At 36.5% G+C, this 15,263-nt stretch overlaps 1 protein-coding gene across 1 annotated transcript in view; it reads left to right on the top strand.

The window, feature by feature from the left end:
* The window catches only part of LOC127943351 (DNA annealing helicase and endonuclease ZRANB3), a 50,470-nt gene that overhangs the window by 25,852 nt on the left and 9,355 nt on the right, over nt 1-15,263 (top strand). The window contains exons 9-15 of the mRNA XM_052539741.1: nt 744-863; nt 2,712-2,831; nt 4,437-4,616; nt 4,852-5,016; nt 5,387-5,795; nt 11,585-11,809; nt 13,247-13,353. Coding sequence (XP_052395701.1) covers nt 744-863; nt 2,712-2,831; nt 4,437-4,616; nt 4,852-5,016; nt 5,387-5,795; nt 11,585-11,809; nt 13,247-13,353 — 1,326 coding nt within the window. The remainder of the gene's footprint in view (nt 1-743; nt 864-2,711; nt 2,832-4,436; nt 4,617-4,851; nt 5,017-5,386; nt 5,796-11,584; nt 11,810-13,246; nt 13,354-15,263) is intronic.

Here is a 15,263-nt window from a genome sequence, read left to right as displayed (position 1 = left end):
TAAAAGCTGTGTGTGTGTTTAATTTGTCAAACATGTGTTCTGGTCCCCGCTGCTCTTGTCCTCTCCTCTTTTTCATTTATTGTTGCCGCTGAGATGATATCCTCTCTCTCTCTCTCCCTCTTTCTCTCACTCTCTCTCTCAGGGCAGAAATATGCGGTGTCAGGAATGGTGTCACTTTTTGAAATCACTGTTTTTGCCAAGCGAAAATGAGTGAACCGGAGCCACCGCTCACACACGTACACTCGAGGCTGTAAAAAAGCCTTTGCGCTCCTTCACAGACAGTTTCCAGCACCAATTAGGCAATATTAAAAAGGCAAAACTCTTCAGTAATGAGAAGCCCAAGTGCAGCTTTGAAACTCAAGAAAAGAGGACTGGCTTCCGGCAAATGACTCCGTGCACTGTTCATTTAACAGCTACTCTAACCATAACAGGCATTAGCTGACGAGTTCATCTCACGGTTAAGGGATTTTGAGGGGTTTTTTTTTTTTTTTTTGGAGAGGGAAAAGATGATCTCACAGGATAAAAGGAGATTTGGGATTAAAATGGCAAAACAACAACAAATTTTTCTCATTTTTAGAGGTTTGATTGAAAACTATCTGCTTTATACTTCAATTGTTACCATATTAGAATATTAGAATTCTTAAAACATTCCATTTTTTTTTTTAAATGTTAGAACGTTAGAATTCCTAAACTGCATTTCCTGGCTGGATCACGATATGAATTTTTCTTTCCATCTCTCCCAGGCCGGAGCGGTGAAGGACTATATAAAGATGATGTTGGAGACCGAACAGCTGAAGTTTCTGGTCTTTGCTCATCATCTCAGCATGTTGCAGGCGTGTACCGAGGCTGTCATCGAGGTCAAGGTGTGTGTGTGTGTGTGTGTGTGTGTGTGTGTGTGTTTGTGTGTGCACTGAGACTCTAGTGAAAGCAAATTTATGTCAGCACATCAACACTTCATTAAATCAGCCAGAAGCAAAGCCTGTCACACTGCCGTCCCAACACACACACACTGACCCATTCAGAGAGAAAGAGAGGTGGATGTTTGTGTGTGTGAGCTGAATGAGAGACAAGGCCAAAAAAGTGGTTGTGTAAAAGTGAAAAAACTGAAGGGGCTTGACAGCACTAAAGGAGGTGAAGGAGAGCGTGTTGATTCCCTGGGTAGAGTTCATTCTTTGCTTTAACACATTCCCTCAGTAGGGCACTGGTTCTTACGTACGGCAAAAGAATAGGTCAGAGTCGTGCTGTCAATCAGGTGAGTGTTTGTTTATGAACCACGAGTTTAAAAGTTCATGCAAAAATGTCAATTTTGTCATCATTTACTCACCCCTGTACCAAAGCTAATGACTTAATCGCGAGGATTCAAAATTAGAGGAGTTTTAAATATCGTGCTGTCGGAAAGATTCAAAATGATTCATAAAAGTATCATAAAAATAGAATATATGACTTGTGCACTTTATTTCAAATCTTCTAAAGTCATGTTAAGTCATCGGTTTCCTTAACTTTTTTTTTAGATAGATAGATAGAAAGAGAACATGGAAAGGATGATTTCCAGGCCTGGAAAATAATAATATTTCGAAGATTGTCAACAAAAATGTATTTAAAATTCATAATTATTTATTTGGTTTAGATCTTTAGATTCAAATCAGTTGGTCCATTTCACAAAACCAGACTTTTTCAAATTGTACTGATGAGGTTTTCATATTCAGCTGACTGATTCAGTGATCCAGGTCTAAAAGAATCTTCAAGAACTTTGATGTGACTCAGGCGTTGGTGCACTTCTGAATGGTATCGGCCCAAAACTTGCATTGCATCATTTGACAAATCCATTTTTGTTGTCTAACAGCACTGATGAAATGCCTGTTGATTCATCTTTTACCACGATCCGTTCTTCTTGTCCCTGTTCACACAGCGGCACGCTGAAAACACTTTGCACCCTAAAGAGCGCGGCTGGTTGCCGACACGGTGTCTTCACAGATGTCTCACTGTTTTAATGAGAGCTTGTTTTGTCAATTTCCTCATTTTTTTTTGGCCCCCAGCCCCCTCTCTTTTCTCATTTCTTGTTTTGCTGCTCTCTGGCCAGACGTTTGATCCCAAACACTGTGAAGATTTTCTTCGGCTTTTCCTTTTTTATCTGTCCTGCCGTTAATTGGTGCTTATGAGTCTTCTGGGGGAAGAGGGGGCCTCGCACCAGTAGGTGTGATCGCACGCAAACGGGACAGCACATGTGCTCAGACTTTCTCACACCTGTCACACTCCTCGCACCATGAGCGAGAGATGGGAATAAAAGTTAGGCAGGAAGCTAAAATTAACACGTGTGTGAAAATTTCTGAAGTTCAATGTGGCTGAGAGAGAGGAAGGTGTTGTACACCGATTCACCTGTGTTTTACAGCTGTCAGACGATGGTAGGAAGATGATAATGTACTGAAATGCACTAAAAAGTTGCCAACTTCTAACTGTAAGTGTCACTTTTGCACTGAGTTTCGACTTGAGTGCATTAATGCTCTCTGAACAAACACAGATCTGCAAATCTCAGTCTTTATTACATCAAGTGTTGTTTTAATGAAGAGTTTTGTTACTCCTCTCAATGCTATTTTGATTTAAAGGTGCAATTTTTGACTTCATTAAAAAAGCTTTTACACATAAATAAAAGAATGAAAATGTTAAAAACCAGAATTTACTTTGGACTCTCTCTTTTCTGCATTATTTTCCAGGCAAGTTATATACGCATTGATGGCAGTGTCCCATCTGCAGAGAGGATCCAACTGGTGCATCGTTTTCAGAACGATCCAGACACGCGCGTGGCCATACTAAGTATACAGGCAGCTGGACAGGTAATGAGTACTCAACTTTATAAAAAATCTTGTAACACCTCAACCTTATGGGCATTGTGCTGCTGTTTGTAAAGCAGTGGGCAGCCATTTTTATGCTGCGGCGCACGGGGAGTAGTTGGAGGTTCAGTGCCTTGCTCAAGGGCACCTAAGTCGTGTTATTGCCGGCCTAAGATTCGAACCCACAACCCTAGGGTTAGGAGTCAAACTCTCTAACCACTTAGCCATGACTTCCCCTCAACGACTCCATTCCTCTATATAATATCACAACCTCATAAGCAATTTAACATTCCTCTATACAGTACATCTCACAACCCAACCCGATTTCACGGCAGTTGGTACATTTTTCACGAGGTGGCTTATTCGTACGAATTCGTACGACCACACTCGTACAAATGCATAAAATTTTTGCCAAATCATACGTATGTTACGAGTTGCACAATTCGTATGAATTTGTACGAATGATCTACACCTAACCCCGCCCCTAAACCTAACCGTCACTGGGGTTTAGACAAATCGTATAAAATCGTACGAGTGAGGTCGTACAAATTCGTCCGAATAAGCCACCTCGTAAAATAGGTACGAATTGGTCGTAAGATAGCGTTGCACAACCTTGTAATAATGAACCTTGTGAATATTTTAATGTTATTCTTTACACTGTACTCAACCTTGTAACATCACCTCGTAAACATTGTAACATTCCTCTATACGGTACAAAACACAACCTCGTAAACATTGTAAGTTACTTGGAAATGTATCACACAACCTTGTAACGCTCAATCTTGTATGGAAATGCTTTACAGAACCTTGTAACATCTCCACCACGTAAACACTGTAACATTACTCTATAAAGTACATCATACAACCTTGTATGAACAGAACCATCTCGTAATACTCAACCTCTTTATCAGTTTAAATACATAACAGTCATAACACCCTAATGTCATAAACAATGTACTGTTTTTTGTTCTGTACATAGCGTCAATACACTGTAACTTCACAAACACTGAACTGTTTGTTTATACTTTCTCAAACATACTTTGTAACATCTCAAACACTTAATCATCACACCATACTTAACAACCTCGTAATGCCTCAATCTTGTAGCATCATACTTTATTCCTCGCGCAACCTTGTAGCACTCAAGCGTGTCAACCTCATTTACTTTACTTTTTCGGTTAAATGAAATATTGATGTCATACTCGTAACACTCAACCATGTAAACACTGTACTCTATTGGTTACATTTTAGACAACTTTGTAAACCTATTATTTTATTATTTAAACATCTCGCAACCTTGTAACACCTCAACATTGGATAAACATTGTAACATTTAACATTATTTACATTGCACTGTTTTTCTTTATAATACCAGTTCTGCAGCCTCCTAAAACCTCAACCATGTAAATGTACGCTATGCGATTGAGATGTTACGAGGTACATTTAATCACCCTACCTTCACACAACCTTGTAACACCTCAATCTTGTAACATCTCACTGTTTTTCTAACAAACTTGTAACACTTTCAAATATGTCAACCTCAATAACTTGCAATATGCATATATTGCTGTCATACTGTATGTATCAGATGTATCTGCTTGTTCTCAGGGTCTGACATTTACGGCCGCGTCTCATGTGGTCTTTGCTGAACTCTACTGGAACCCAGGACACATCAAACAAGCAGAGGACAGAGCACATCGCATCGGGCAGACCACGACCGTACACATCCACTACCTCATCGCCAAAGGAACCTTTGACACCGTCATGTGGGCCATGTTAAACAGAAAGGTAGAGCAACCTTCAGATAAAGAAAAACTATAAGCACTCACTGTCATTTTGTGAACATTTTTAAAGTGTAGTTTTGAATTGATGTAAACTTAGTTTCCAGATTTGTCAAAGTACTCTTAAAATAATCAATATATAATTGTCTTGGGACTAAATTAAGTGGCGAAACAACTTCGGAGAGACTTGTTTGGAAAATTTACTTTCATTTGCTGAGATTGTTACGAATGATATTGGACAGGAAACGGTTACGGGCAGCGCTTTGAACGGAAAGAAGGAGTATTTGAAAGCTGAGTTGGGAGACCAAGAGAAATGGGACTTTCTGAACTTTGCTCAGGCGTGGACGCCTAGCGATACCATGAAGGGTGATTCTGAGGATGACAAGGATGGGACTTTCTTTTCTCACGTACGTAAACGATTCATTATGGCCATAAACTAAATGTAAAATGTGGGTTGTCACGAAACCCAAAAACGAATATACTATAAGAATTTTTTTTTTTTCACAGATTATGCAGCGAAATTTGCCGTTTTCATTATGGGAAATTAAATTATTACTTTAATAATCTTTGTTTTGATAGATTCTTCATTGCTAGTGAAAGAACTGGTACTTGTATCACCTCCCACTCGTGGAAACCTGAACCTCACAAAGTGCTTTTCTCTCAGAAGTGTCTTTGGTTTCATTACTTTGCTGTCAGGAGGTGAAGTTTCTTAGCCTCAAACACTTTGTATGTCACAAAAAGCATTCTTCTTTTCCCTTTTCTTCCCGTCCGCCACAGTTTGAAAGGGACAAGCAGCACGACATCCGATCGTTCTTTTCCCCCTCTGTGAGCAAAGAAAAGAAGAGGAAACGATCTGAGAATTCACCTTCTGACGGATCTCCTCTACCCAAGTTATATGAGGGGGCGGAGCCTGTTCGGACTCAAGAGATCCAGAGCTCTGATTTGAAGGCCAACCAGGGGGAGGATTTTTCCCCGCAGGTGAAGCGGTTTAGGAAGGTTAGCCCCTTGTTGCGACGCGGGGGTAAGAAGACCCCCCTGTCGTCCTTGTGCAGCCCCCAAAGGCTCTTAACGGGACTACAGGTGCCACGCCACAATCAGAAGTGGAACTGTTCGGCATGTACGTTCTCCAACAGTGGACTGCTGCTACGCTGCGAGATGTGTGAAAGTCCACGAAATGCTCAAAAAGGTAAAATCTACAGCACACATGACCATTGTCTATATATTAGTTTCTACTCATTTCTGCTTAACTTTACAAAAAACTGCATCCTGCATTTGAACAAACTTATGCATGTAACTTGTTTTGCACCGTTCGTCCTACAGCCTGAAATCATGTGACTTGCTGAGGACTTGTGCTGTTAAAACTCGGACTGGGATTTTATCATACAACATTTGCCGCATAGCAACATGTTCAAAACCACTCAGGAAATCTAATCAAGCACTTAGCAACACCCTTGGCAACTACAATATGATAAAACTATTCAAAACTGCTTAGCAACCTTATGAAATTATAGCAGTTATGGCACATTTTCTTTCTAATGGGGTATAAGAGCAGTAGTGACTTCTAATTCACGTTAATTTTTTTAATAATTAATTTTAAATAATTAAATTAAGTTATTAAATGTATAATATTTATATTAATACATATTTTTATATTTGTTTTATTTATTAACTAAATTAAATTTTTACTTTTTATTAAATGTATAATATTTCTAGATTTGTATTGGATTTATTTTATTTATTTATTTTTAGCTTGAAACAATCATTTTAATGAGAAGTTAAACTGCTTTAACAATTATAAATTACAATTTAATTACATATATAAATCAACTATTTGGTTTGTCTATAAATATATATTAAAGTGTAAATTAAAGTAAATTTTCATTTGTTCATGATAGATTTTTTTAATATTTTTAATTATTTCTATATATATATATATATATATATATATATATATATATATATATATAACATGCATAACATTTACACATTAAATATTTTAAGCTTATTTTTCAGCATAACAGTTTTACATAATAGTTAAACTATTTTAACATTTTAAGAATGTCTTAGCATTTGGTTTGTCTTTTGTGTCAATGCCAGTTGCACGCAAATCCTAAAACAATTACTTACTGGTCTAAATTCGATTTTGAACCCCAGATTTTCAGTTTGGTCTGTGACTTCTGGGCCCTTCCGTATTTGAAGGGCTGTATAAAGGCACAGCTGATCCAGGGCCCTGATCCTCAGTAAAGCGATGTCGAAGCCTTCCTCCCCTCTGTTGCCGAACTTACGAGAGAAAGCAAATACGAAAGAACAACAGGCAGAAACGTTCTGAAGACAAAAAAGGAGGTGTGCGTGCTGAACAACAGAAATAGATCAGATTGAAAATGACTCATTATCACGGCCACGGTGAGGCGGAATGGATTTTGGCACCTGTCAGATCAAGAATGCCGCTTTCATTCAGTGTCACCGCTGGAAAACTTTGTGAAATCTTCGTAAGCTTTGTTTTCCAGTGCCATCGATCAGATCGTCAGCCTGTCTTCTGACAACAGACTGCTGATGCAAAATCAAACACAGAGATAAGCACACACCAGGCCAGCTGCTGCTGTCTTATAACACACGTACATCTGTGTGTTTGTGTGTTTGCCCGCCACAAGCTGTACACACATACACTCAAAATTTACTCTTTGGGCCTTATAAAACAGCCGACGCATTGCGACGCAAGGTGGAGAGCAAATGTGTTTGCTAGTTTCAGTCTAATTTTCCCGTCCGGTGCCACGTCATTTAATTAGCAAATGCATTTGCGCCCATTTGTGCGCCCATGGGCGTGCTGGTCTAAAAAAGAGGTGTGTTCAGGCGCATAGCTGACGCATTGCTATTTTAAGGAGCTGAAAATAGACCAACTCAAACCTGGTCTAAAGTCTGGCGCAATGTTTTTTCTTTATTTTAAAGAGCGTGTTCATATAGGTTAGCTATATTAGTATAATATTAGTATAGCTTATTAAACACAGGAACACACAGCAGCACACAAACATACCAAATATAAAAGAATGAAAGGATTGCAATGCATAAGATGTATCAGAATTAGGCTATCTATTTCTATCTAGCTCCGTTTCATCTCGGAGACGCGTTCTGTCTTTGCGCTTGCCGAATTCTGCCGTGTAAATAGCAAATCCGTCATGGCACGAGCGCAACTGGCTCTTAAAGGGAATGGAAGATGAAACTCTGATTTTGTTTATTGCACGTTACGTCCAAAAAACACCCAGTACTCATTAAGAGAATAGGGATAACCCGTTTAGACCATGTGCCTGGGCGCACCAACCGTTTTTCCGTCATTAAAATAGCAAAAGTGGATTTGGACATGCCCTGAGTGCACCTGTGCCGTGCGCTTTACACTTTGCGTTTAGATCATTAAAATAGAGCCCTGTTTTCTTTGCTCTTTAAATGAATAGTTCACCTATATTAGAAAAAAGCAATTGTGTATTCACCCTCATGACAATTGTATCTTTTATAGATTTATTTATTTATTTTTGCCATGGAAAAACACCATGACATTACGGTGTTGCTAAGTAGTTTTTAAGGTGTTTTAAATAGCTTTAGCATGTCTCTGTGTGGTTGCTGTGGTTTTCTGAGTGGCGTTTCTGTGTGGTTCTTTATGGTTGGTCACTGTCACAGTGACTCCAGCAATAATTAATGACGGTAAAACTTTATTAATATGAATTATGCCAACTAAAACCTATTTAAAGCACAGAAGACTTAGGTCATACGAGTAACTAAATGGCTTTCAAATGCAGATGGTTCTCACTAACGGTAAAGTGGCACTGTTAAATTGCAGCACATATCTGATACTATCAGCTTAATTTGAAGCGTAAAACAAACATGCGGTGTGCTGCGTCAACTCAACACTCACCCATCGAAGCATGAGTGAAAACTACAGCGACGGAGTGTCAAGACTTCACTCCAGGAGAAGAAACCAGGCAGCTTTCAGACTCGTAAAATCAGACACCAAGAATACTGATGGAAACGCTGTCATGGGCTTATATTTACACAACTCAAGGTGTTTATGTGTTCAAAACGTTCGGTATGATCTGCATATTATTCACACTAGTCCTCTGAAAACTCCCATCATGTATCAACTTAGCCTTTGAATGTTTGCTAAACCTTTCTTTCATTCGTTCTTCCTTCATCTAATCAGGCAAGTCACTTAAGAACAAATTCTTATTTACAACAACAGCCTGAGATGGTTTTATGGGAAATTTGAAGTGAAAAATTAATATAACGATTATATAATGATTTGTATTTTATTCACTGCAGTCCTCTGAAAACTCCCAAAATGCATCAGTTTGGACCTTCAGAAAACAGTTTTATATATATATATATATATATATATATATATATATATATATATATATATATATATATATATACATACATATAGATATTTATTCATTTATTTATTTATTTATTTATCTATCTGACCTTGTTAAAGATGCATAATCTAATTTGCAGACATAAAAAAATAGATTTCTTTTTTTGACCTTTGGAAATCTTTTTAAAATATAAAAAAGATAATAAAATTAATAAGTATTAATTAAATCAAATTAAAAAAATATATAATTTATTATTATTATTATTATTATTATTATACATTTTTGCCTTGTGTTTTTACAGATCTGCATTCATAATATAACTTTTTTTATATATATATTTTGAAATTATAGTATTTAATACTTAACTTTTTATAAAATTAAACATTTAATTTGATTTAATTAATACTTATTAATTTTATTATCTTTTAGACAGTTCATTGAACTTTCATTTTCTGCTCTCCTGTGAAAAATCCCATCATGCATTAGTTTATTCATTTCGACCTTCTGTAAACCTTCCTTTTGAAACCGGAAAAACGCAATCAAAGAAAGCGAGGGTTTAAGAACGCAGCACATTTGCCCTTGCTTTTACAGATCTGTGATCATAAAGTTGGCGTCGTTGTAAACTGCCCCGGTTTCCACAGCTTATATCATCCAGTGCATGATCTGCATATTATTCCCAGTTTGAACCTTTCAGTATTCATTTCTCCTGAAAGAAAGCAGCGAGCTTACGAATATGTCCTGGACCGTTACAGATTGGCGGCCACAAAGGTGGCACCGTAGAGCCACTCCAGACAGTGATAAGGGTTCAGATACACAGCGGGAGTTGTTTTCTGCTAGCGTCTGGCTTTCTTTCGGCGAGCCGCCTCGTTAAGAGACAGCACAGCAGTGGAGCTTTTATTCAGCTTCTCACAAATTCAGCTGACATTTTAGAAGATCCATACGAGACCTTTCAGCGAGAGTGAGAAGGAGAGAGCGAGAAAGAAAGGGGAATGCAAAGCTCGGAGGGGATGGTGAGAAAAAGAAGAGGAAAATCAGAGGTGTGGAAATTCATTAGCAGCCCTCGGAGGAAGACAATCGCAATTATCAAACTCCTCCACAGCCTCGCGGATCCAAACAAACCGCCAACATCAAAACTTCGTCCGGTCACGTTGTTGAGGATCGTTTTGAGACGTGAGACAACAGCTTCGAGACAGATAATGCATTTCAGCGCCTCTACATCATTAAGATGCTTTTCTGAGATGGAAGGGCACAAGGGAGGCTTTAAATGTAGATGGTATTTTATTTCCCCCCGCCGTGTCCCGGGGAACCATATGGCAGAGAGATGGTCTGAGGGAAGGAAATCAGTCAAACACAAAACAGACAGCATCTGTTCTTCACTCAGTGTGCTTCACGTTAACGGCGGCGCGTGTTCATGTCCTTCCCATCAGACGACTGCAGAGAAATGTGACGGCCCTCTGTGGGTGTGAGCTCCCAGCCAAAGGCCCGCATTAAAGAAAATGTAATCATTTACTCACTCCCATGTCGTTCGCTCACAAAAACTCATTTTGAATTATGTCCTGGTCGCTCTTTTCCATGCAAGTACAATGAGCTTTCATCACGAACTCCTGAAGATGACCAGCCTGCTTTATATAAGATTAATAGTGGGTTTAAAGTCATTCAGAAAAGCATTTGAAAAAATAAAATACAACACAAATAAAAGCAACGCATCAAAACAATAATAAGAAACAAAATTTGTGAAAAATGTTTCCTATTGAACATACAGTGGTGTAACTGTATGGGTGTGTAATTTACCTAACAGTATATATATTTAATAAAAAATATTAATATTAAAATTAAATATGAATAATTCCTTTAAAACAATTACAAGGTGCATAAAGCCATTTATTTTGTGTGTATGTGTATATATATATATATATATATATATATATATATATATATATATATATATATATATATGTATAATAAAATAAATATTTGATTAATAGTATATATTTTAAAATTAATAAAATACAATTAATTAATAATTAATTTAAGGGTGCCATTTAATGTATTTATATATAATAAAATTGGATATTTGATTATATAATAGTATATTTTTATTTAAATTATATATTTTAATTTAAATTATAATAATTAATTAAAAAATTGAGACTCATTGGATGTTTGATTAGTACTATATTTTTATTTAAAAATACTGAAATTACAGTAATTCATTAAACTCAATACATGGTTCTATTCATTGCAATTTCACATAAAAAAAAAAGCATTTGATATTTTATTATATAATAGTATTTTTATTAAAAAGTGAAAACGTAATGCACTGGATATTTGATTAACAGTATATATTCCTTATTATAAACCTCAATACAAAGTGCTATTTATTCTGTTTTTATATAATCAATTTGTGTATTTGATCATTTAAGTTGCATATTTAACATTTGTACATATGAATGTTACCCTCTTCTTTTGTGTCCCATGGATGAAATTGTGTCAGAATTTGAGTTTTTAGACTAGTTTTGTGCTAGTTGAAACAGAACTGACGTATCGTTCACAACAGTGGACTGAGACTGACCCTGTAAATGTAACCTGTTTGTCTTTCTCTGTCCATTAGCTCCCAGCACACTTTCATCATTACCGGAGCACCCTTCATCCTCCTCATCGCTCACTGATTCAGACCACGAACGGGAACCGACCACCCCCAGCACCCCACAAACCCCGCCTGCATGTCCAAGGCAACGGGCCAATCAGGATGGGGCAGAAATGCATTTAAATGCATCTCAAGAAACGCATCTAAAGGATCAATTCATCCCACAAACACTCTCCAGCGGCGCTCCAGGTCTGTTCCAAACACACTGCTGTCACTTTCATGTTAAAGGAACAATTCGCCCTAAAAAGGAAGTTCTCCTATCATTTAGTTTAAATCAGTCGATATTGTTCAGGAGTGATACTGATTGTCAAATAACCAGTGTGAAGAACCGATACTAAACTAAATCACTGAACAGCCCATTTTACAAGAATATTGCACAAAAAAAAGACAAAAATAAAAAATCAAATCAAATACTGTATATGCACGCAATATCAGTAAAAAAAAAAAAAAAAAAAAAGCAGGCAGTTATCTTTATGTGCTGTAAAAGCTGATACAGAATTAAACAGAAATTCCACACATTAGTTTCATTCAATTCCTTTTATTATAAAAAAATATATAAATTTAAATTATATTCATAACTTTATGTGTATATTTATTAATCTTTTATATTATTTTAAAAATTAATAAAAAATTAATAAATTATTTTGTATATATTTTTTGTAATTTATTATTTAATAATTTATGATAAAAAAATTTAATTATTAAAAAAATTGCAATTAAAGCTGGAAATTGTTACATTTAACATTTTACTTTTAAATTAATACATTTAAATAAATAAAAAAAGTTATATTTATAATACAAAACTCCCAAGACAGACCATCAACCCTGAAATGACTTTCTTTTTGTCCAAATTTCCTTATTATAAAGAGTTACAAGACATTGAAATTACACAGTCATCAAATCTGAAAAGCAACAAAGAGCAGCTTGGGCATTTTGTGAAATATCCCCAGTTGCGTTCTTTAAGAGGAAATCTCAGATCTCAATGACAAAATTACCTTCTAAGAACAATCTCACACTGCAGCTAAGAGCTCGTCTGCGTGAAATATGGATAATAACAGGCCATTTCAAAGCTAGACAATCAACGAGCGTTCACCTTTCTCATAAAGAGTGCAATTTCCAGACACTGCTGGGTTTGTCTTAACGCCCACCTTTACCACACACACACACACACACACACACACAGAATCCCAGCTTCCCTCCAGCATACAGTAAGCATAATGGCTCTTTAATAACCCGTTGTGATTGGCCAGCCAGCGACAGCTCAGCTATTTTAGTCCGCGCAAGGGTTCTGGTAACTAAGCCTCATGGGGCGTCTTTACTGCGAGCCTGACCCAAATGAATGTAGAACGGCTCTGTGGGACGAAATCCGGATGAATCTGATTTCTGGGAACAGCAGGATCGTTTGAGGTCACTCGGTACCTGCTGAATTGTAGTGTTCGTTAGTGCGGTTCGAGCGCTGGTCTCTGCTGCGCACCACCTGACCTTTATCAGCCGCCGGTACGGAGCATAATGATCACCCGCTCTTCTCTTCCTCTCATTGCCCTGTTCTCTTTTTGTCCTGCTATTAGTCATTGCGACTTTCCCATCATGTCTCCCTCCCTCTCCATCTCTTTCTTTCTCCGATAGCTAATCAGGTTCACACTCAAAAGGAGTCGGACGACTCTGTTCCTGTGTATGACTGTCTGAAGTTCTGTGCCAGCAAAAACACAGACAGGATCTTCATCTACGACAAGGTATACAGTGCTAGAAACCCAAACAGCTGCGTTAGATGTGCAGTGATTTTTCAGCCAAACATTGAGAATGTTGCGATTTAAAGCATTTCGATTCATTTGTGAGCATTGTGAGTTTTAGAAGCGTATCTTGCCGTCAAAATGGCACTTCATTTCTTTGAATCAGTTCCAATGAATCATGTGTTTCAGTGAATCGAATCAAGTGTTATAATTCGGTTAATTTTCTGGGAAAAACAACAGCTGCTTGGGGTTGAATTCTGCGTTTGAACCAACAGTTGAACTAAGATCACATTTAAAGCACTGCAGAAAAGAAACTAGATAAACTAGTTGGCTTCACTAGTAAAGAAATTAGTATTGGTAAGGATTAGATTAGTCAATTTTTCTGTCCTAGTTGCGCCAAGAGATTTATACTTGGATGCATATTTTGTTTATAAAAGTAGAATTGTGTATTCAATATTTGCATTTTTGTAATTTTTCAATTTTACATTTTAAAATATTTATAAATTTATATGTAGAATTATATATAAATTATACGTATAAATGTAATTTTTTAAATATGTATTTTTTTAAATAAAATAATAAAAGTATTATCTAATAATTTATTTTAAAAATGTTATGCATTTAAGAAATGGTATTTATATTTTATGAAGGTGTATAATAATAGCAGTTAGTATTTGATATTTTACATTTATATATATATATATTTATATATATTTATATATATATATATATATATATATATATATATATATATATATATATACATATAATTTTACAGAAACTATAAATTCACATAATTTCTGCTGGATCATGATGGCATATAGTATTTCTGGAAATTTTGAGAGAACGGAAAAAAATTTACATTTGTGTGTAAATCATGTTTTTATTATTTCGTATTAAGTAAAATACGAAAACTTTACAAGCATTAAAAACACTATAAATACGTTTAAAAAAAAAATTGACATTATTAATTAATTAATTTGAGATTAAGTCATTATTTTGACTAAATCTAATCCATGTTAGCTAATCATTTAACTAACTGACATCTTGATAAGCAGAAGTCACAACCAAAGGTCATAGAAACCCAAATGTTTAAGTCATGTATTTCTTATATAACGTATTGTAAGAAGCACTCCTATCCTTCAAATTCGTCAGGATTTTGTCTAAACCAAACCCTCCCGGATCTGCATCACGAGCTCTAATACGAGCGCTGCCTTAAACAGTTTCTCCTTCGAGTCCTGAACGCACGGTTGGACGGCCAGAGTTTGCAGTGTTAATCTGAGGGCAAATAAAGTGTCGAAATCTCCCAGTCCTGGTTTGTACAGCGCTACGCTGGGATTCTCATAGTTCTTGCAACTGTATTAAATGGAAGCAGATATAAGCAGGGGGCCCCTAACTGACTTTGATTGAGAAATATTATCCGGGTTGGTTTTTAATAAGAGCTTTTCCTGAGGCCGTTTCAGCTGAGCAGTGATGAATGGAGGAGTTTAGTGGGAAGACATAGGAAGAGCAGGAAAAGATGCCTGCCGTGGGCTGGAAATGTAATCTTTTGTAAAAGGCCGAGCGCTTCCCTGTGGACAGACGTTGTGGGACAAAGGTACAGCTGGAGCAGTGCCTATAAGGGTTGATTGACATGTGTATATATATATATATATATTATACATTACATAATTTCATCAGCTTTATCTGTGGTTGTTAGTCATGTGGAACTGGTTGATCACCAGTTGGTTTTTGTTTTGCATTATCTGCAATTTTTACATTCATATATTCACAAATGACTGACCTCGGATCAATCTGTTTAATAAAAATTGTTGGTCATATTTTCCTTATTTGCTAAATACAGATGCTAGTTTTTATTAACATGCATCAGCATGTCGCTGTACTTATGTTTTTAATAAAACACTTGAAAGTCA

This window comes from Carassius gibelio, chromosome A22, assembly GCF_023724105.1.
Source record: "Carassius gibelio isolate Cgi1373 ecotype wild population from Czech Republic chromosome A22, carGib1.2-hapl.c, whole genome shotgun sequence".
NCBI classification, from domain to species: Eukaryota; Metazoa; Chordata; class Actinopteri; order Cypriniformes; family Cyprinidae; genus Carassius; species Carassius gibelio.
This window is presented reverse-complemented; position numbering and strand designations above follow the sequence as displayed.